The 23,769-nt window shown below is 40.1% G+C and overlaps 1 protein-coding gene across 1 annotated transcript in view; it reads left to right on the top strand.

Annotated features, from left to right (window-relative positions):
* LOC126426845 (uncharacterized) overlaps window positions 1-21,388 on the top strand; it is a 72,690-nt gene extending 51,302 nt beyond the window's left edge. The window contains exon 6 of the mRNA XM_050088863.1: window positions 19,646-21,388. Within this exon, the coding sequence (XP_049944820.1) occupies window positions 19,646-21,147 (1,502 nt within the window). The 3' untranslated portion in view covers window positions 21,148-21,388. The remainder of the gene's footprint in view (window positions 1-19,645) is intronic.
* Window positions 21,389-23,769: the final 2,381 nt, after the last annotated feature.

Here is a 23,769-nt window from a genome sequence, read left to right as displayed (position 1 = left end):
GGACACTGCATGGTCGCAGCGGTCTGTTGAAGCTGGTGTAGGCTCTGTAATTGTGTGGAGCGTGTGCAGTTGGAGTGATGTGGGACCCCTGATACGTCTAGATTCTTTAACCAAATGAAAAATCAACTCTTCTGGAGTGTCTATCGTTGCCCCATACACCGAAGGCTTCATGTCCCTCAGTACGAGATCAGCAGCATCCTGAAAACAATATTCATCACACAGCCATCTGAACATGGTCTCTGAACACAGATTACATCAAAACTTCATGGACAGCTAGCGGGATAACGGTACGTCTGTGAGAGTTCTGTCACATGAGAGAAACTTTTCTTATCATCTTCGCTGAACAGTGTAAAGCTTTGCATACACAGTTCTTTTGAGACCGAACAAAAGGCCGGTTTTAAATGTGTTTGTTTTCTGTAGCTCAACAGCTACAGATATAAATTTTTTGCTAAGCAGTGAACTGCTGTGGACGAGCTAAATCGTCGTGTTCCGCTGCACCACAGTTACTGAGTGTGGAGTCTTGTACCGCAAGGAAGCAAGGGAGCAGACGTTGTTATGGATGGTTGGTATCCTCTTTCTACACTACAAATGCACGCGTGGACTAATATGGTTCTTTATTTACATGAACAGACTTTTACTTAATTTCAATAGAGTTCATGTGTTTTGGTACAAGTTCATCAGTAATAGTCCTCTTGCACGCAATATCGGTAACCTTGATATTACAAACTTTAGTGTCATTGCTAGTCCCACTATAGTTAACAATCTGGTCACAATGTACTGTCATAGGCTGTGATGTGCTCTGCAAACGTACTGACAGATGCCAAACAGGAGTTTGAGTTCGTGAGTGAGGCCTAGAGGGCGTTGGCGACATCTTGCTTGCGGGTGTGTCTCTGGCCTCTCTCGTGACAGGCGCGCTTGATTCAGCGTGCGGGCGTTCTCAATAAAAATGTGATGATGTGAATGGATGGCCCTCAACTATGTACCCTACGACAGAGTTGCAATATGAAAAGTTTTGGCTGGTTTCGTTGTCTAGGGGCTGGGATACGTAGTTGTCGCATTACAGGCCAAATACAGCTGAGTCTACAGTATACAATATGGATGTACACATGAATCGAATGGTCGAAGCTTCCTATGACTCAACAACTGCGAATTTAGGACGTAAAAAAAAAAACGTTTATAAATGAAGCATTGCAATTAAATAAATCTGCAGATTATCTTAACGACTTTAAATGATGAGTACGACAGTAGAAGTACTTTTGACAGTGTGGTATATATTTCTGGAGAACACTTATTGGTGTCGATGGTCCAATAATTAAATAAAATATAAGTTGAATAACAGGAAAACAATACATTCCTACTGCACGTAATTAGTTATGAACGACAACATAGCTCGCGAGATATTCACTTCTACAGGCACACTACGTCTTCACTGTAGAAGCCACGGAAATCTCACAAGTGCAAACGTCGGCATTCCGAAGTATTTCTATCTGTGGCGACCAGGCGCAAACCGCTGCCCACTCTCCAAGTCTCTGCCTCGACTGCCGCGTCAAGCACCTCCCCCGTGTCCTCTGCCGTACCCCTCTCCCACTTCCATCGAGTCTCCCCATTCACGAGCGCTGTGATTGGCTAGAGCGCTCCCGCCATGTCTTCAAGCCAAAGTACGCTCACAAACATCAAACACTCTCGAAATACTGGATTTAAATCTAAATAACTTGAAATTAAATAAATATTCCTACGGCTGGACTATAAACAAGCTCTAACATCCATTATTAAATACATCAACAAATTATATAAACATATATCAAAGGAATAGCGAGCCAAAGTAACCCAGTAGCCTAATGTCTCCGTGCTTTCTAAAACACGGTAAATAATTGACCATTTTCTTCACGAATAGCATATATCGGATTTAAACAAAGACATAGATGAATAAATATATTTATAAGCATGCTGTGGAGTACTTATGGCCTGACGCTATCTATAGTAATCGGCTATTTTCACCTCCAATAACTCGTGTACTATTGACGTTAGATGCCTGTAATTCATACCACTTTAGGTTTAATCTAATAGCTTTCCAAAGACACGTCGATCGACGAAATCGAATGAAGTGTTTAAATTTTGGAAATTCACTGCTGGGTGTTACTTGTACAATTTACCCGCAGATACTAAACTTTAAACTAATAAAGATATTGAAAATCTGATTACAGCATCAGAATCGTCGTGCAAATGATAGTAATTTACATGTTTCTTTTTGAGGTATCATGATTCATCTGGCTAGTATTAACATCTATACAAACTGCGAAATGTCTGCCACGATGGTTTCAGAAAGTCCGCCACCTTTGGCACTCTCGGCGTGCAAGCCTCTTTCACTGACGCAGCCTCGCCGTGGAACTGCCAGCCTCGTGGCCGGACTGCAGCCCTCTTGCTTCGGCCAACGTCCGGCACCACGTGGTCGGCCTGCCGAGCGGTCCACGCGACCATGACAACTCCGAACTTAGAATACTTTCAGGGCGCCACAATCCGCCTTTTGGAGGCGTCTACTATTGAACTTTGCATATCATCTTTGCCAATTGCTGTGCTGGCGACAGCTTACACCAGCACACTGAGGGCACGTGTAAGTGCGCTCCCTGGGATTTCCTAAAGCACTGTTGACGTATTTATGTGTCCCACTCTGCCGACCTCTCCCTGCTCCATAGCAGCTACTTCATCTCGATTAACAGAAAAGTTTCGATTATTCATCATACAAACAATGTACGTCTTTGAGTGCTGTCATTTGCGTAAACCTTGTTTCACTATCTCGAACGGTTTATGAAATATTATGTTGATTACGATCACATCACTATGATGCACAGGGACGGAAATGAACGCATTTCACGGAAGTGTCCAACAGATATAAAAATCAATAACTGGAGGACGGAATGAGATAACGATCTGTTCTAAGTTTGAAATAAAATTTCCATATTTTATCTACATTTCCTATAATGCAACGAATGAAGTGAAATTAAACATACACACGGTTAATGCAATGTGTTATTAGTTATGGAAACTCTTCCATATTTCGTGCAATGTTTTACTTAAGTTGACGTAGTGAAATATGACAAGAAGGAAATGAAATTCTGTACCTTAAGATGTCAGACAGTAGTACGTGCAAAGACGAAACTTCTTCACGCAATACTTTTCCAAAGATCGGATGATAAGTAGTTCATGACAGCACAGGTATAATAATTTGGCCAGCAGTATCCACATTACACCCAGCACGTCTGAGACAGTGAAAGTGTTAATATTGTAAATGCTGCAGTTATTTTAACGTTTCGTATATGATCTAAGTATAATATTTCTTATAATTTTCTATTTTTCATTAATGATTAATATTTTTATTTAAAATTGAATAGTTAATTATGGAATATAAATTGTTAATAATTTTCTTATAAATGTTGATTCTGTGAATCCTAATAATACTGAGAAAACTTTGTATGAATGATGTGTATAAACAGTAGTGTTGGTTGAAAAAATCATTTTAAAAGGTCAGTGTTACTGCATTCTGCGCAAGGAAAGTACTGGATTGTACAGTATGATATGTTCATGATGAAAGAGGTGTTATGGCCGTTCTGACCGTTAGAAACTTAGTACCAGACAAGGGTTGCATGTATAACTAACTGATCACTGGCCTAAGGAGGAAGTGCAGTCGGATGTAGGTATGCCAATTCATACATGACTAGCTGCAAACTTTGCTGTGACATTCTGCTAATGCAGCACCTGCATAGTACCTCTAGGACAGTGATAAACATGAGTAATCATCAATATTAATGTTGATATAATATACCTACAAAATATGTATAAGCCAATATTACCACCTAACTAGTGTATATGAAATCATATCAAAAGTGCTATCCTGACAGGGACACAAAATAGGACATAACTATTACTTTCACTTTACTGGAAATGAGATTTCTTGACAGGATCCAACTGTCTATCAAAAGATTCTGGCAGTGTCAATTAAATAAAATGTAAGGACTTACTGGAGACAGACCTGAGTGCCTGCCAAAACGTTGTACCAAGGTTTATCAAATAAAACGTAACCATTGAACTGAATGACTCGGTTTATGAAGTATGACAATAAGAGATTTTCGAGTATCGTCAGTTATATCCAACAGGCTAGTTGTGGTGGTTCAAATGCAAGTTCACTAGCATTGTAATGGGACACCATTAATGAGATTAATGCTCAATGGATTTAAAAGTGGCAATGGGAAACAATTTACCCACTGACTTCTTGTAGATAAGTGTAATCAAACTGAGTGCCTTTGGTCGCCACTGGCCAATACCAGCTGAAGTAATATTCTTTTCAAACAATGCATAGCAATTAGGATCAGTATTTAAAGTAAAATCTTGATACTGATAGCTGTAGGAGTAGATTTCTAAGGAATTTCACACAAGATTTATTAAACCATAGATGAGTGGGTAACGTTAAACAAAAAAGCATAGATAATTATGTAATTCAGGTTCATCCTCACATGGAATGAATTAATTAACTGTTCATTAGTACTCAGTGCTTGCACCTATTAGTTATGCTAAATTATTCAGAGCACCACACAGCATCATGGATTTTAGGATAGGCATGTGGTAACCTATGATATTGACGGACAGCAGAACAAGACTCACATGTGTGTACAATCTTCAAACACAGCTAAAAATGAGTTTCCCTTCCGAAAATCAGCGTTAGAATAACACTACAGTGTTCTTGGCATAGTAGGTGGATTGCATTAGCAGACAGGTGCCAAGCCATGAGAGGTTTCATTAACTGGATAATCAAGGACTTGAACTGAACTGAGTAGTGATTTATTATTTATTATTTACTATTATTTGGTTATTATTTATCTTCACAGATCATGCACTCCCACAATGTGTGTTCTGGTGTGCCTGCACTGTCCCAGGAACAGCTATCATGTATCTATTTTCTAATTTTGTATAGATACTTAGCATAAGGGCCATAACAGTCAGGTAATGAATCAGTCCACTCGACGGGTTAAGAAATCTCGTTTTTACTCCCTCCCACTCGTTTTGCCACAGTTGTAATATGTAATCTTTTATTTATTACTTTTTCGGATTGGCCTCAGTTCCAGGCAGCCTTCATACTTTCATTTGATTGCCTTTCTGTAGCCAGTAAAAGACCAGTTTTTTTTTATTTTCCAACTATAGTGAGCATATTCCTAGAATTACTGACAAAGCATCATATGGGGCAGTTCAATAGACACCCATTAATTTTGGCAGCACTCCTGACTGAACTCTCCTCACTAATGCAGCTGCCTTAACTAGCTCCAACCTATGAGTCCAAAGTCTCACACGATATCCTGTAATTGATGCTAATATAGATTGATGGTAAACTCTGATTGTTGTTGCCTGTTAGCTACGGTTATAACTTTATTCATCACATTTATACCTTTTCTGCCAGTTTTCTCTATTTGTAGTTCAAAGTTACGATGTTCGTCCAGAAGCATACTCAGCTATAGGGATAGATTTATTTAGAATAAGGAGTGATTTATTTATCGCTATCATGGGGGCCTCCAATGGACACTTGAATCGATATGGCCAAACTGTGAAAACAATGCTAATTCCATCTACCATATTTAGGAGGACAACGGTTCTATCCCGTGTCCGCCCATCCTGATTTAGGTTTTCCATGATTTCCCTGAATCGCTTCAGGCAAATGCCAGGATGGTTCCTTTGAAAGGGCACGGCCGACTTCCTTCCCCATCCTTCCCTAATCTGATGACACCGATGACCTTGTGGTTTGGTCTCTTCCCCCAAAATCAACCCAATCCTGTTTGTTCCCCTCAGTCCCTGATCTGACCCCCATATACCATAACTGATTAAAAATTGGCCAAGTTTACAGAGTAGATTCAGGAGGTTGAAACCTATTTCTTTAGCAAGGTATTTGCAGCCTATGTTAACTTTGGTGCACATGTGGGAGGGTATGACACTAACAGCCTACACATGTGGTATCTATTTACCAAATTTGGTTTACTATGCATTATGCCCCAATTGAACAAATTGTCCTGTCATGGGAAAAGTCATGTGTAACACTATACTGCACCATTTAGTATATAGATATAATATTTATAGCCAATTTTGGTATGTAGATGCAGTATAATGTGAGAATTTTTGCAAAATTTAACCATGAAATACCTAGAGCTTTTTGCTTATTGGAGCCGGCTGCGGTGGTCTAGCGGTTCTAGGCGCTCAGTCCGAAACCGCGGGACTGCTACGGTCGCAGGTTCGAATCCTGCCTCGGGCATGGATGTGTGTGATGTCCTTAGAATAGTTAAGTTTCAGTAGTTCTAAGTTCTAGGGGACTGATGACCACAGCAGTTAAGTCCCATAGGGCTCAGAGCCATTTGAACCATTTTTTGAACCATTTGAACCATTTTTTGCTTATTGGACTTGAAATGAAAGATACATAAAAACACAGAAAGTGTCAGATCCAATTTAGATAAAGTTTTAATTACTCAAACGTACTCAAATGAAATAGAATACGGTCGCCAGACTAATTAGGCATAGAAATGCGAAACATTTCTTTTAAAGAAAAAGTAGCCAGTTGTAGTGGAAAAACCCAGTCTATACTTGTTTCCTACGAAAATGCAGTGAAACCAATCACAAGAAAAAAAGTGGTAAAGTGGATACTAGCAGTTATTGTAAAACATGATTGTCCTCTGAAACACAAAAGACATTGTTACACTCATCAATTTTAAATACTTTGTCAAACCTGAGTAACTTAATCAGCACAACAATTGCAAGCCTACACTAACTGGAGATTGGACACAGGTCTAGTTTCATTTTGTGATATTGTCAACACAGCACGAATTCAATTAAATGTCACTTGCATTAAGATTCACACTATTCTTTAAAAGCAAAAAGGTAACTGTTTTGATGGATAATGGCATTCATAGTAACTTTACCTTCAGTCAGAATAAAACTGTAAATGGGTGCTCATAAACTGAAATTGGACCTTTTAACACACAATGTGCACAAAACTCAACATAAATTTCAAAAGCCGTTAGAACTTACTACTATCAAGTAACTTTGTGCATTTTGTGCAACTTTCAATGGGGAATCCCTTAATCTTTACTACTACAATAAAACAAACTATCCCACTTTCATGAATAATTTAAAGAATGCCAACTTTTGGAATTCTCTTTTTGAAATATTGATTCACCTTTTATGCATTTTTATAACTGATTTTACAGTGAATATGTTCACTAGGTACTGGTTTTCAAACCATTCATTAAGAACATTAACTTTAAACTGACCACAAAATGGCTTGTTGTCTGTTATCATCTCAGTTGTCTACTTTTGAAACCAGAAGTTAAGCAAGTAATTTAAGAGATCACAAAACTTTAGAGTGAAGAAGTTCAATTACTGGGAGGTTTTCACAAAGCTACACTTACATCCTCTTCAACTTTACCAAAATCTACATTACTTTTAGATAACCTATTTCACTCAATTTTGAACAAATTTAACCAGTTAATCGTCTTCCTTTTTTTATAATCATTTCTAACAATCTGGACACTCAGAAATCATTGTTCAAACAGAGAGCATCCTGAGAGATATTTAGGTGAGGAACAGAATCAAGTTATGCACATAAATTTTGGTATGAGTTAACTTGTATTTGCACATACTAATTGTGCTGATCCATCACTTCATAATTCCTCCTCTCTGTTAATGTGATTGCGCAATATTGGTGGCGAGTATATGATGGCAGAGGGACTTGCCATTCGAATCGAATACTCTGTTATTTCTTCATGGAGGTCATCATGTTATATAATACTTACAGGCCACAGAGCATCATATTAAATCCATTCATCCACTCAAGGCTTTGGCATAACAAATCCAAGCACTAAAAGCGTAACTCGACACCTGCACAGTTAACTTCCCAACCACTAGCTGCCAACTGTACAGTAGCTAGCCTCCAACTGACTCACATGAAAAGATTTCACTCACACAAATCACATTTTGTACGTGCTAAATAACTTCTGTTTAGAGGGGAACCACTCCATATTTTACCATAACATGAACCAAGAGAGCTAAATTTGGATCAGCAGTTACAAGTATCAAGTTGTAGTGTACTGTTCTCCTCGGGGTTCTGCCGTGAAAAATATAAAATAGAAAATCTGATTGGGTTTGGAATTTTGGTGGTTTCAGTTACAGATAAGGTGGACTTCGTATTATTGATTGAGATCATGCTGTAATTTGACCGTGCATGGCAGACCGGGTTGGCAACACTACAAAAAGCGACTGTACGGAAATAGCATCAGAAACTAATTTAAATTTATCTTATAATCTTGTTAGGTACGCAGTATTAATTACAATGTAGTCTTCATGGCTGTCCTCCTAATTTCTCTTGTAGGACGACCCGTCTTTCACTTTTCTCCATCTGTTGAAAACTTCTTCACGTTGTCGCTGTCATGATCAATTTACATATTTGATGATAACCACCTCGAGTCACTATTGAAACAACCTCGCTTTGTAATGTAATTTTAATTTCCACCCAAAAGCATATTCAACACATCGCCGAAAAATACACGTCTTTAGTATGAAGACAAGAGAGAGAGTCTAATCAATTAGTTGTTAAAAACAAAAACCTACGCAAAAGTAAAAAAAAAAAAAACGAACAAAATTATTTATAAAAATCGGTCGCTGGCGCAGCGCTCTTCTGCGTGCGCGATCGTAAATTATATCTTTGTATTGGCGGAGGCGCGTTAGTCAAAGTACCATTACAAAGTAAACATATTTAAGTAAACATTGCATTTACCTGTATTAACAAATCAATACAAAATTAGTTAACCAAAATCATCCATTTCCAAAGACAACCAAAGCTATTAGTCAATGTAGAGAAAACATACTACAACATATCAAGAGCACATACTAAAGAAAATACACTTTATGTGAAGCATAATAATCAGAAGAACAACATTACATAAGATCTTACTATGGTGTTACACATGCCCCATGTTTCATTGAGGTTTCCCAAACATCTATACCACTCAAGTAGTACTGGCTAAAAAAAAATTATTCCATCCAACTTTCGTTGGGTAAGAGAAAACATGTTCAGTAAATACACTAAGAAGAATCATACATTTCTTCCAAAAGATTGTTCAAAAAGAAGCATATATATCATTTACTTTATGAATAACAGGTTTATCGTAAAACAGGACATCATTACCCATTATCATCTCATACACAGACAGTCCAAATATTTTCTTTACTACAGAGAAAGTCATTTTAACATTATTATAAACAGACAAAAAAAATCCATCGTTAAACAGGACATCCTTAATCATCTTCATCTCATACATATATTATCCATTAACAGACAACCAGTTCATAAAACAACCTACACATTTATAAAACAAGTATAGCATTCTGTAGAAAAGCAAATATACATAAACTAAGACATACGTTAACCAAACACAAAAGCATCCTGCATTGCACATTTAATTAATAGCAATTCAAAACTTTTGTTCTAGAGAAGCACATAAACACTCTAATATATTTATTTAGAACCTAGCTTTAATTTCCACTGCCCTCATGTTACAACCAGACAGTCCATTTTTGGTTGATTGCACAGACATACCTATAGTTACATCAGATTTAATATTGTTTTTCACTGACTTCTATAGAAATAGTCAGTCCATTTTTGCAACTCATAATTAAAACATACACAACATTAATCCAGAAAATTCAGCTTATTTTGTTGCCTGCAATAGCACTTGGCAAACCATGTCTGTAAACATTTAGGTACACAGAAACACGTACAAATTTTCTTTAAAAAGGAAATATTTTAACTGTATTCTTGCCCTGGTTGGCAAGTCTTTGTTATTGCCTGCTGCAATTGGCAGTCCTCTGTCATTAACTCTATTGTATTCTCTTTACTATTTTGGTTTGTTGCCCGACAACACATTTTTGGCATTTTATTTTATTTTATACTGCAGAAATTTTATCCTTGCAGTCCCTATTACATCATCTCCAGTAAATATTACACATTTGGTTCAATATATCTTTTTATGTTATACAGAATGTGAAACTTAAAAACATATATTAGACACTGGTAACAAAAAACATTTCTTTTCAAATGACTACATCATAAACCTGTGAATTTAAATGTCATATGCAGGATTAAGTCAAGAATGAGATTTTTTCTATTCATTTGTCATTGCTTTTTCACACGCTTCTAGGTCATTACACATATCAACTCAGGAAATCATCTTATATTTTATTGCAAGTGAATTCCATCAACTCCTGTGGTTTAGAAAAAGGAACATCTCAATTCTAACTCATACACATATAGTAGATACTTTTCCCTTGTTTTTGACAAACTTTTTCATCACCATTTTTATACAAAAACTTTTAGACATTAATCATACTAGAGTATCCATTGAAACTCTACTTTTACTTATTCTTGAACACCTTTCTTCCAAGAACTTTAGTCATTCATTTGCATTGCGTGCTTCTACTTCTTATTACAGTACCCACTTTACTTACAACATGTTTAGTCATTTTCTAGTGCACGTGTATTACTTATTTACTTCTTTATCCACAAACAATTACTGTATTTTGCATGGATTTATCACATCCCTTTAGCATACACACATCTATTTATTCTGATAGGGAAGAAGGAAAGATGATAGTAGAAGTTCTGAATGCTAGAAGAGGAAGATTGACAACAGGAAAAGAAAAGGAAATAGTATTGTCAATAACTTGAGTACCTGGTGTTTGCCAGACACCTAGCATCGCATAGAGTGCAGTGCCCTCTGAGGGTTTTGATTTCATTCATTATTTGTTTCTGTGGACATACTATTTTAGGTTAACAATGTTTGTAACTCCCAAAGGTTTTCTTGATCTAGGGTATAGAAGAAAATAAGCACTGGCATGTGGAGTTCCTTGCACTTCAAATGGTCCATTGTAAATGTATCTAAATTTAGAAATTTCATCATTAATTTCACTAGATTTTCCATGTGTTTTCACCAGAACATAGTCACCAAGTTTAAATTTAGTTGTTTTGAGGCACTTATTATGCCTTTTAGATCTAACAGCCACTTTCTCTTTCATTCTCCTCCTAACTAGTTCTTTTTGCTCATGCAAGTTAATCCCTAAAACAGGTGGAAATTTCAAGATCTCTTCAATAACACTTTTGCTTTTATGGTTCAACAGAATTTATTTGGGTGTAAACCCCATTGTCTCAGGGTAGAGAGTGTTCATGGCGTTTTCAAAATCTGTCACAAATCTGCCCCAGGCCTTGTGATTATGGTGGCAATAGGTTCTACCTAATCTTTCTAATTCCCACACATGCCTTTCGACAGGGTTACTTGCAGGGTGGTAGGTAAAAATATATTTCACTTGTATACCATGTTGTTTCATACCTTCTTTCCATATTTTAGAAATAAACTGAGGTCCATTATCAGATAGGACTGCTCTGGGTTTACCAATGGTGTTAAAATATTCATTCATTTTACTGAAGAGTGCTTTTGCAGTAGCTTTTCTGATAGGGTATAACTTAATAAATTTAGAGAAAACTCCTAAAAATACCACAATATAAGACCTACTTCCTTATGTTTTAGGGAGAGGACCATACAAATCTACTGATAACAATTCCAAGGTGTCTTTTGGCACTGTGTTTTGCATATACCCTGGTTGGTCTGGTTAGCAACTTGTGCCCTATGACACACATCACAAGATTTAATTCTGTCAGCAATTTGCTCGGTGGCACCCACATTAATCACAATTACATCAGTTAATTTCTCAATACACTTTTTAGACCACAGTGCCCTAAGGCAAAATGGAAATAATCAATAACTTTATTTTCAAACTGCATAGGCCAATAAACTTTCCATTCCTGAGTACTTGCATCTTCCTCCTATACAATACTCCATTAAAGATCTTATAAAATTTACTGATTTGTGGTACGTTGGAGTTAATGAAATTTGTTTTAACAGATTTCCAGACCGCATACTCTTACAAATCTGTTCAGTTCTTTTTCTACCTGGAACGTCTTTGATACATCTCATGTGAAACTTACCATCTTTATTACATTCTTTCAGTAGGTTATTCATATCCTCTGGCAATGGAGATAAAGCATTGGCCACACGACTTTCACTGCCTTTGATATACAAAATTTCATAATCAAACTGTTGTAAGCACAGAGCTCATTAACTTAACCTGCAAGTAAACAATCGACAGTCTTTCAAAAAAGTTAAGGCTCTATGGTCAGTATGAATAATAGTTTTGTGCCCCATAAGTAATTTCTAAATTTATTTAAGCCCCAAATTATGGTTAAAGCTTCTTTCTTTGAAATAGTGTTATTTTTCTCATATTTAGTTAGAGCTCTACTAGCAAAAGCTATAGTTCTATGTTTTGCTTCCGCAAATTCTGTGCTTTCTTGAAAGATTTCAATACTAATCCCCTATGCGCTACTGTCTGTCATCATGTGGAATGTTTCACTTAAAATAGGATGATGTAAAATAGTTTCTCTTATTAACTCAGTTTTCAAGTCTCTGAAGTCTTTCTGACATTCTGACGTCCAAATATATGCACTGTTTTTCTTTACCAAACAGTTCAAATGTGGGCTATTAAAAGCTTACCCCTTCGCAAATTTGCGATAAAAACCACAAAGACCAAGAAATGCTTTCAGTTGTTTTCTGTTCTTAGGTGGAGAACACTTTTCAATTGCATTTAGCTTCTCTGGGTCCATGCCAATCCCAGCTGTAGTTACGATGTGTCCTAAAAACTTAATCTCCTGTTTTACATATTCACATTTCTTCAATTTCAATGTCATTCCTCCTGCTTGAAGAGCAACGAGAGTTTTGTTCAATAGTTCACAATGTTCTTCCCAACTTTCAGTAGCAATCAACAAATCATCTATACAAACAGTTAATCTAGCACAAATTTCTTTTTCTAACACAGTATCTAATGCTCTTATAAAAACTGAAACAGAAGCATTTAAACCAAAAGGTACAACTTTATACTGATAGCATTTCCCTGCAAACACGAATGCTGTGTGTTTCTGGGAATCTTCGTGTAATGATTATTTGCCAATATCCCGCAGTGAGGGCAAGACTAGTTATGTACATTACACTATGGAATTTTTGCAACAGATCACCCACATTTTCTGGCCTGTCTACCTCTCTCCTGACAATCTTGTTCAGTGTTCATGCGTGAATAACAACTTGCATGCCACTGTATTCCTTATTTACTATAATAAGTGGACTATTATATTTACTGTTGCTTCTTTCAATCACTCCCCATTCTAACATTCTGTGAATTTTGGCCTGTACCACTTCTTTCTTAGCTATTGGCACTGGATAGGGTCTTACACAGAGCGGTTCATGTTCAACTGCATCGATATGGTATTCAAAGTTCGTGACAACACCTGGTTTATCAGAGAATACTTCCCTGTTGTTATTTAAAACAGCAAATAGTTCATCTTTCTGTTCACACAAGAGTTCTTGGATAGCAACAATTTCCTTAAAATTGTCAATTTTTTATTCATTCAGTATTAAATTTTTCACATGGTAGATTTCATATAAGTGGGACAAACCATCATTTTCAGATTCTATCTCTAGCATTATGGATTCTACATTAGCACCATGTACAGTGTCATCTTCTGTAAATTTAATTTCTAATGTATTAGGCTCCCTATTAATTTTAACAATTCCATTACGACACTCTGAAAACACTTTTTCTTTGTCCAGTCAATCAATACCTGAAATCATCTCAGCACTTAATTCAGGTACCACTAAAATGTCATGTTCAAATTTCTGTCCTTGCATTTTAAATTCAATCAGTACATTTTTGCAAATGGGTTTACTGGACTTGCCAGTAGCTCCTACAATCTTCACTCCACTCACAGACATTATTACTAACCCTGACTTACTTGAAATATGTTCAAAAAATGATTCTGATACAGCACTAATTTCTGATCCCATACCCAAAAATACTTGCAACTCAATATTATAAACATTACTGGGGATAATGGTTTTGTTTAACAGTTCTAGAGTCTTTCACCTCCTGTTCTTCCCACAGTAAATTATGTTCAACCATTATGTCCTTCCAGGAAATGTTACCTACTTATTTCTGTTGTATACGGGGTGGCTTTTTAGGTTTCTTGATCTCTATATCTCTAGCGATCTTTAACAGTTCTCGTCCCTCTATGATTTCATCAGGTAGTTCTTCTGGTTCCTGCAATTCAAATTCTTTCATGAGATTAATTAAAGCATGCCCTAGCATAGTATCACCTGTGGCTCTTTCGGTTTTGCTTCACATTCTGGATTTTGTTTGGAAAGGATGTCACTCATTCTTTTGTATCGTCTTTCGGTAAATGTGTACTCACTTTCCTCTACCTCCGAGAATTCATTCTCATCTAAATCCATTCATTTCTAGTTTCTTGTCCATTTTAGTTAATATTATATTCAGATATCTTTCACTTTCAATCTTAGATAACTTTCTGCTATTTACTCTTTCAAATTGGCTGCAAGTTCGTGCCGCTGGACGTTTTATGCTCACTTTACTTTTGTAAAACACGTAATACTGCAAAGCTGTAAAATCAACAACGTCCTGTCACGGGGGGCCACATATAACATTAACTGCCTACTCGTGTGCTATCTATTTACCAAATTTGGTTTACTACACCCTATCCATTTGCACACTGAGACTGTCACAGACCTTATGAAAGAGCCCTTCCAATCATTCTTCCTACTTGGAGACTTTAATGTCCTAAATATCTTGTGCAGATCAATCTCTACTTGTCCTCACCGTCGCGTTTCGGAGAGCTTTCTGATGTCTCACGAGCTGCATATCTTCAACACAGGCACTCCCACTCCTTTCTGTGCTGCCACTGGGTCACTGTGAGCCAGCGACCTCTCTTTCTGCTCTCCAGGCTTCGCAGACCAGGTTCAGTGGGAAGTCACTGATGATCTTCACTCAGTGACCACGTCACAGTCTGTATTCACCTACTGGATGGAGCATTACCTGCACTGAAGCCACCAAAATTGTTGGTCAGTAGGGCTAACTGGATGCTTTTCGTCCATCTGGCTGTGTCTGAAGACTGCAACAGTGTCAGCGAATGGGTGGACCACATCACACAATAGATCCATCACACCACTGACTTATCAATCCCAAGGTCCTGTTGCTTGTTGGACTGGTGTGTGTCGCTCAGCAATCCAGGACAGGCATACAGTTAGCTCTTCAACGATATAAGTACAGCCCAGCAGCAAACAATCTCACAGCCTTTCAGGTCACGAGAGCCAATACTTGACACATCATTAAGGAGAGCAAGAAAACGGCGTACCAAGCGTTTCTGGACTTTGTCAACCATTCCACTTCTTCTATAAAAGTACTGGAACCCATTATGAGGGTTTCTAACAGCAGTGCTGAAACAGAAGTGTCTCCAAACTACACCCAGAAACATCACTCAAACTCTGGCAGATCATTTTGCAGCGACTACTGCTGAAGCCAGCCTTCACAAGCTGTGGAGGGAAGACCCTTGAGCGAATAGTTAACCGTCGTTTGGTCTGGCTGTTACAAACAAGGCAACTGCTTAGCCACTCTCAGTGTGGATTCTGGAGGTTTCGATCCACTGTTGTCAACCTGACTCTACTAGAGGTGGCTATTCAGCAGGCCTTACTATGCAGACAGCACTGTCTTGGCATATTCTCTGATATCGGTAAGGTGTACAACGCTATGTTTCTGGGCTTCAGTTTTAACTCCAAATTTTCATGGTTGCCACACCTGTGAGACCTGAAAGCCAGAACCCAGAAGGCACAGTATTCTCGTGCAACTCCACGAATGGAGCTTTCATGGTCATCTCACCATCTTCATATGGTCACTCATGTCTAAGCGCCTTTTTAGGGCTTGATTTCGTAACACGCTGTTGGAATGTTTTGAGCAAGGGAATGGTGTTCCTAGAGCAATGTTTTGAGTTTTAACCTCTTTTTTTTAGCGATAAACAGTATCACATATACAGAAAGGAGCCTTGTACAGTGCTTCTTAACTGTGGACAATTTTGCTGTTTCATGTTCCTCCTCCAGAAGTGCTACGGCGACCCACCAGTTGCACTTAGAGTGCGGAAGTTAGGGAGGTGGGCTGCAAAGACAGGTTTTCAGTTTTCTGCAGATAAGAATTTTAATTATTCTCATTGTAATTTTAATTTACCTGACTTGCATGTGAGGGATACAAGTCGACATTTTTAAGACTCAATCAAGTTTCTGGGCCTCAGTTTGAGCTCCAAATTTTCGTGGTTGCCACACCTGTGAGACCTGAAAGCCAGAACCCAGAAGGCAGTGAATACTGTAAAGTGCCTTGACCTAAGGTCTAGGGGATGAGACAGGGTGTGTCTGCTCCAGTTTTATAGGGCTCTTGTGTGTTCGTGGCTAGACTATGGATGCACAGTGCACAGGTCAACGAGGTCTTTTTACCTCAAGATTATTGACGCATAAGGATATTAGGATGCGCTTACAGAACCAGCCCCATACGCAGTCTCTGTGCTAAGGTTGGGAAACGGCCATTCACCATCTAGCGACACCTCCTCATGGTGAATCAGGCATGTAAGTTTCTTGTAGCTCCAACTTCACCTGCACACCATACCATTGCTCCTCCACCTCTGGAATGCCATTTCTCCATGAGCAACATGGACATATGGACACTAGGTAGGGCATGTGCTGTAGTCACTTGGTGTGGAACAAGTTCAACCCCAAATGCAGTGTTTTAACAGTCTGCTACCCTGACTACTGTAGAGGTCCAGAGTAACTTTAGATTTAGTGTAGTATAGCAGATGTAGCACTCCAAAGGACTTTTTTAATGGTCACCAAACCATTATAACTGTCTTTATGGACGGGTCGAAACAGGGGGACACTGTTGGTTGCACTATTGTTTTCTCTGTTTGTATACTCAATGTCTGACTGCCTTGCAAGTTTTTTCGTCTTTGATGCAGATTGACATGCGACCTTGCAGGCACTGTAGCAGACGAGATGTGCTTAACGTGATAAATTCCTTGTCTTGTCTGATTCGCTGAGTGTTCTTCACTCTCTACAGCGTTTGTACCCAGTAGCTAAAGTAGTGCACAATATCCAGGACGTCCTCCTCCTACTACAACGGCAGGGGAAGCAGAAGTCAGTCTGCTGAGTGCCAGGGCATGTGGATATTGCTGGAAACGAAAGGGCAGGTCTAGCAAGCAGGGAGGCGTGCCGTGCTGCTGAGTTAGCGCGGTGTGCCATCCACCTGCCTGCTGTCTCCTTGCTTTTGGGTCGGTGGGAGGATGAGCGGCTCCCCAGTCGCCTTCACACAGGCCACAGCCCTGTGACACGTGGCTTCTTGCTCCGGTGAGGACTCTGTCCATTGTGTAGTACTTGTGGCATACAGATCATAGTGTGCCAGATTTTATCAGACTGTGTTTTATTCTCCGACCAGTGGGCAGCGACTGATTTACTGATAGATCTGCCCTCCATTTTAATTAACGTTCAAACGAATGTGATGAGAGTCTTATGGTCTTGTAATTTGTCCACTATGTTTCCGAAAATTTTAGGGAGATGATTTTAACGTATTAATTGTGTGCCCAGCTAACCCATCTTTTTCGTATGTGGTCAGCCAATCAGATTTCTTAGAGTCTCTTTTTTTAGCTCACCTGTCCTTTTATTTCCGTTTTAATCCCAGATATAGCACCTTTCACCCTTTATCCGTTGTCTTAACTGGTGCGAGACAGAGTGCTTGTGTGGTCAACGCGAGTGAGGTGGGAGAGAGAGGATGAGCGTCACTTTAAAGGTTTCCTCCTCACTGTGTGATACCATTTTCTTAGTTTTATCCACATTTGTTTCTTTTAATGTGAGTAAGGGTGCTGATAATCTCGCTGTTGACCGACTGTAAGCTCCAGACACACACACACACACACACACACAGACACAGACACACAAACACACACACACGCACACCTGCGGCAGTTACTGAGATTAGCGTTCACATGTAGACAGGTAAACGTGCCATGGTAATCGCATGGTTTTCACTCAGGCAAGGACTTTAATTTATCAAAGCTCAGGAAGTTTGCACTAAAAATTTACAGATGATATACAAAAACCTATTTCGTGAACCTGTCTCTCTGCTAGTGGAAATTGCGCCAAAATCTCTACAGTAGAGCCTGAGATTAGGCTTCGCTTCAGACTCCAAAATACGGCTAGAGACTATAAAAAATAATACTTGTTGTTAACACTCTTGGGCGAGACACGGCAGGTCGCAACTCGTCGCTCCAAGCAGCAGTCAGATTCTTTATTCATTAACTTCGGCCTAAATCCTTTCATTATCAAATATTTTTTAATGTGGTCATATGTTGGTGACCACAATGTTTGAATGTGAGCAACTCTTGCGAAAGGATTTCATTCCAGACTGTTCGGCCGGTTGAGGAAACACGCTTTCATTTGTATTTTTTACGTCCAGCACGCTACCAGCCTTCGATACATAACCAGCTTATTGCGCTCAAACAAGCAGAGCTGCTTTACGATTTGCACCATGGCAAATACTCTCATAATGTTTTTCGTTGTTTGCCCTCTCTGTGGACCTTCGTACATCCATACACGCGCCACTAAACGCTCCTTTACAGTGTAACTGTTTCAACACGAATTCACAACTGAAATGGTGCTGTAGTGAAACAAAAGAGTATAGTAATTACACCAACGCTTTTCGTCAGCTTCAAAGGAGGGATACCAAGCAAACGAATGTATGTCCTCAATGATTGCACAAAGTCACCCACCATGTTAACCGAGAGCACAAATGCGCTGCTTCCTGGACTAGGGTAGGCGCGCCGGCCCCAGATCGAATCCGCCTGGTGGATTACCAACGAGCGTCGGTGTGCCAGCCAGCCTGGATGTGGTTTTTAGGCGGTTTTCCACATCCCACTAGGTGAATACCGGGCGGTCCCCACGTCCCGTCTCCATTACACGACTCACAGACATCTGAACACGTTCACACTATTCCATTGCTTTCACTAGACGCAGACAGCTGGGTCTACACTAATTCCATCTTGGGGGGCTGGTTCAAATGGTTCAAATGGCTCTGAGCACTATGGGACTTAACATCTGAGGTCATCAGTCCCCTAGAACTTAGAACTACTTAAACCTAACTAACCTAAGGACAGCACACAACACCCAGCCATCACGAGGCAGAGAAAATCCCTGACCCCGCCGGGAATCGAACCCGGGAACCCGGGCGTGGGAAGCGAGAACGCTACCGCACGACCACGAGATGCGGGCTCTTGGGGGGGGGGGGGAGGTTATGGGGTGGGGATAGGAAGGGGATCTGGATGCCCTCTACACTAACAATGGCAAATCCATAGTAACAACGCCGACCCTGCGTTGACGTGGGAAAAAGGCACAAGGAAATGATGAAGAGTTACTGTAGATAGTCAAGAGGGTTTGGGGGACTTCCTGGATACTCTGTAGATGAAAACGAATTGCGTACTCTTCTCTCGATTCAACTCTGGTATATATCTTTCCAAGTACAAAAAATTTTGTTGACATTATTTATCATCGATGATGTAGTTAAAATACACCTGGTCTTGGGATCCAGAGGAGCCTCTGGGATCAGATGCGTACATCTCGCATTGATTCTTTTGCAGATGAGGAGTGGCAGAGGGAGGACAGAAGCAACGCCATGGTCTCCGTGGACACTGACTGCGTGCAGCTGTTGGCGAACGCCCTCGACCACCCCACGTGTCCGCTGGAAGACCTGCCACCGGAAACCAAAAACCTGCGCGAGCAGTGCCGCGTGCAGCTGTGGGACGACCTGGTGCAGAGGTCGCCCCACGTACCCGTCACCAGCTACCTGGCCTACACGCAGAGGATAAACGTCAACCTCTGCCTGCTGGCCTGGATGACAGCCAACTCGTTCGGCGTTTGTCAGGACGTCCCGTTTAGTATGCTACAATCCGTACATGATGCTCGCTGCTATTTCGACAGCCCTGGCGACCAGTCCTGCCTGCAGTCGAGCGCTACAGACGCCATCTGCTCTGTTTCCAGAGCAGTCCTGTTGCTGATGTGTGGCGATTTTTCTTTCCATAAGTCTTTCGATTTATGTGGCGTCAGTTTCTACACAAACGGATCGCACTTCACGACGTACAATTTAACGTGGGAAAGAGAGTTCTACAAAGGGTATGTGAGGCCAACAGAAAGGGCTCTTAAGTACAAAGACAGCTTGAACAGTGCCTCCTTGAAATACAAAGATTTCAAAATCGACAGCTTAAAACCTTTAGAAATGTCATTTATAGCCTTAAATATTATTTTCCGCTTTTTGACCACTGTTGTATACATGTACCTGCCCCAGTTACGTAATGTCCCGGGAAAGATATTCTTGTCCATTCAGATCACGGGTATAACGCAGATCTTGTGTTCTGAGGTCATTTATCGTATGACAGGTGTCCCCGACCTATCTACGATGGTCCACATTGATAGTGCCCTCACTCTTCTAAGATGTATCTGGCTAAACTTATTCTGCTACCAAATGTACGCGTGTGTCCGTCATCTTAGGCTCCCTGACGACCTGCCACCTGCTGAAGCCAGAAGGGTATTCCGTGGTCAAGCGCTGTACGCACTTATACCGTGGAGTGTGGTATGCATAGCAACTATTGCTTTCGAAAAGATGAGCAAATATTACCTGATGCACAGTCGGATAATATTCCTTGCGGGGATTTCTCTATCGATAACTTTCAATTTGGTTTGTCTTGGGTCGGTGGGATACATGTACTTACGTGCTCGGAACTCCATGCGGCAACTCAAAATTTTTAGTAACGGTAAATTTGCCTCTAAGAAACAATATGTTTTTATGTCAGTTAAGGGTGTTATTTTGAGCGGGATAGGTATAATTATTAGAATTGGGTTCCACCAGGCACAAGGCATAGCGCAGTTTGTGTACTACGTACACATAGCCACGATGGTGCAGGGACCACTGCAGTTCGTTTTCTTCATTTGTAATGGAACGACGCTGCCTCTGCTCAGGAACAGAGTGCTGTCGTGGTGGAATCCGGATATCATACGTCCAGGACAGGAGCTCTGTTCAACAGCTGAGAGAAATCTGGAAAGGAGGAGAAATGAACGGTCTCTCCTTGCGCAATCCTCGTTGTAAGTTACATGGATATTGTTTCCAAAGGGCTGTCTCGACTGTAGGCAGGACTAAAGCCAGTGACCAGTCATAATGATTGAATCCAGCTGACAACACAAAATTAACTCCTACTGCTAACGCAAAACCAGTGTATTTTTCTCACTTGTTCTAAATTATTCTACATGTCTGTGTTTGTCTAGTTAATTTAATGAATTGACATTAAGTAACTACTATTAAAATGTAATTTACTACAAGATAATAAGAATTTCTTGCTCTATTTCTTCCAACCCACCCTGTGATAACATGTTAACTTGGTCTCCGAAATTTTCACAAAAACATTTTGTTACCCATAGCATATGATAAAAACGAAAATACTGCAAGAATTTCTTGCATATGAAAAAAATATTTCAACCACTGGGCAGTGAAGGGAACATAATATACTCTTGCAATATCTTTACAGGAATGTTTGCCTTTCCCATTTATTCCTACAAAGCTTCAAAAAGATGTCTACGTTACCCTTCTTATCTTGCAAATAACTGCAGAACTGTGCTTCGTCTTTTGTCTCACACTAGATCGCTCAACCCAAAATTCTGTCTCCGACTAGTACTAGGAATTTTTTAATGACAATTTACATGACTTTCACCTCTGGCAACGCATTGTGTATCTGAAAATTATTCCCTTGTACCATATTTAACTTCAGCTTGATACAGAATTTTTTTGCGAATTTATTTACTTATCTACATTGTTCCATGACAGTATTTATTTTTTGAAAATATGCAAGTCTTAAATAAGAATTGTATGTGTGTATTACGTGTATGTTCAGTACTGTGCCAAGAAAAATTAGTATCAGTGTCAAACCAGAGGAGCAGGAAGATGGAGATAACTCAACTGTGTGGAAGAACATGTAATGGTGTTCGTAGCGCTGATTAGTGTTCTGATTGGTCAGAGGGGAGCAAAATGTTATAGCATGAGACAGTAACAAACAAGTGTCGTTGTGACATGTTGTTTGAAGTGAATGCATAGTGTTAAAGGACAATTGGACAGGACACAGGAATAAGAGCAGTTGTTGTACAGGATGTTGACATACTGATTGAGAAATACAGTAAGGTATTAAAGAAAACGTTAAAAATTAATGTATATACGGCGTAGCACTTGTAAAGAAGAAACCATGTTGCTTAAAAGTGTATTTTTACAATTAATATAGTGGAAGGGAAAAAATTTGTCAGAAGTTAATGTGAAAGAACATATGTCTGGCAAGAGTTAAACTGTAAGGACGTAGTACCTCGAAATTAGTGTGATTTGTAATCAACAGATGATGGCCAATTTGTTCGAATAAAAAGAGAGTGAGCGAACAGTGCAAATGGAACCGATCCCTGTGTGAATTTAATATACACTCCCACTGAGCATCACTGCCACAGACGGTATTATATAGAGTCATTTTTTCAGAAAGTGTCAAATTACAGCGAACCTTAACGGTGAATTTCGTGGAGGAGGGATTTCTATTTTAGATGTAGAGGAACTAGAGATTGCAGCATCCCTCGCCATCTTCGTATGACACGAGGTAGGTGTGACGTGCAGCTCAGCTGACCTGCATACCTGTTTGATCACATACACACTCACTCACTCTCAAACACACACACACACACACACACAACACACACACGTGCGCGCGCGCGAGCACGCTGCAGAATCGAAACAAAGTGATGAACTCCTTCCGTCGTTTGTTCGGAACCCACGCAGCGTCGCGAAAACACAATCGCGGTTTGCCCCGCGTCAGCCGGCCGGAGTGGCCGAGCGGTTCTAGGCGCTCCAGTCTAGAACCACGAGACCGCTACTGTCGCAGGTTCGAATCCTGCCTCGGGAATGGGTGTGTGTGATGTCCTTAGGTTAGTTGGGTTTAAGTAGTTCTAAGTTTTAGGGGAGTGATGACCTCAGATGTTAAGTCCCCGCGTCAAACACATCACGTGACGCTCTATTCCGCGTGTTTAGTTGCAAGCAGTTTACTGGCGGACCCGTATAAATTTCCTACACTAGTAAAACCGCTCTAAATTTGACGTCGTCATCTTCGCTTTGATCAGCGAGGCATGGTTAAGCTTCACCAATCTAAGTCCAGCACCGGCAATTACCAGCGCTGTTAGTACACTGAGGAGCCAAAGAAGCCTGTATACCTGCCTAACATCGTGCAGCGCCCCCGCGAGCACGCAGAAATGCCGCAACGCGACGTGGCGTGGACTCGACTAATGTCTGGAGTAGTGCTGGAGGGAACTGACACCATGGATCATGCAGGGCTGTCCATAAATCCGTGAGAGTACGAGGGGTGGAGATCTCTTCTGAACAGCACGTTACATCCCAGATCTGCTCAATAATGTTCATATCTGGGGAGTTTGATGGCCAGCGGAAGTGTTAGAAAAGTGTTTCTGGAGCCACTCTGTAGCAATTCTGGTCGTGTGGGGTGTCACATTGTTCTGCTGGATTTACCAAAGTCCCTCGGAATGCACAATGGACATGAATGGATGCAGGTGATCAACCAGGATAGTAGCATACGCGTCAGCTGTCAGAGTCGTATCTAGATGTATCAGGGGTCCCATATCACTCTACCCTCCACCCGCTTGAACAGTCCCCTGCTGACGTGCAGGGTCCATGGAT

The sequence above is a fragment of the Schistocerca serialis genome, chromosome 11 (genome assembly GCF_023864345.2).
Source record: "Schistocerca serialis cubense isolate TAMUIC-IGC-003099 chromosome 11, iqSchSeri2.2, whole genome shotgun sequence".
Taxonomy (NCBI): domain Eukaryota; kingdom Metazoa; phylum Arthropoda; class Insecta; order Orthoptera; family Acrididae; genus Schistocerca; species Schistocerca serialis.
Note: the sequence above shows the minus strand (reverse complement) of the source record. Positions and strands in the feature narration are given on the sequence as shown.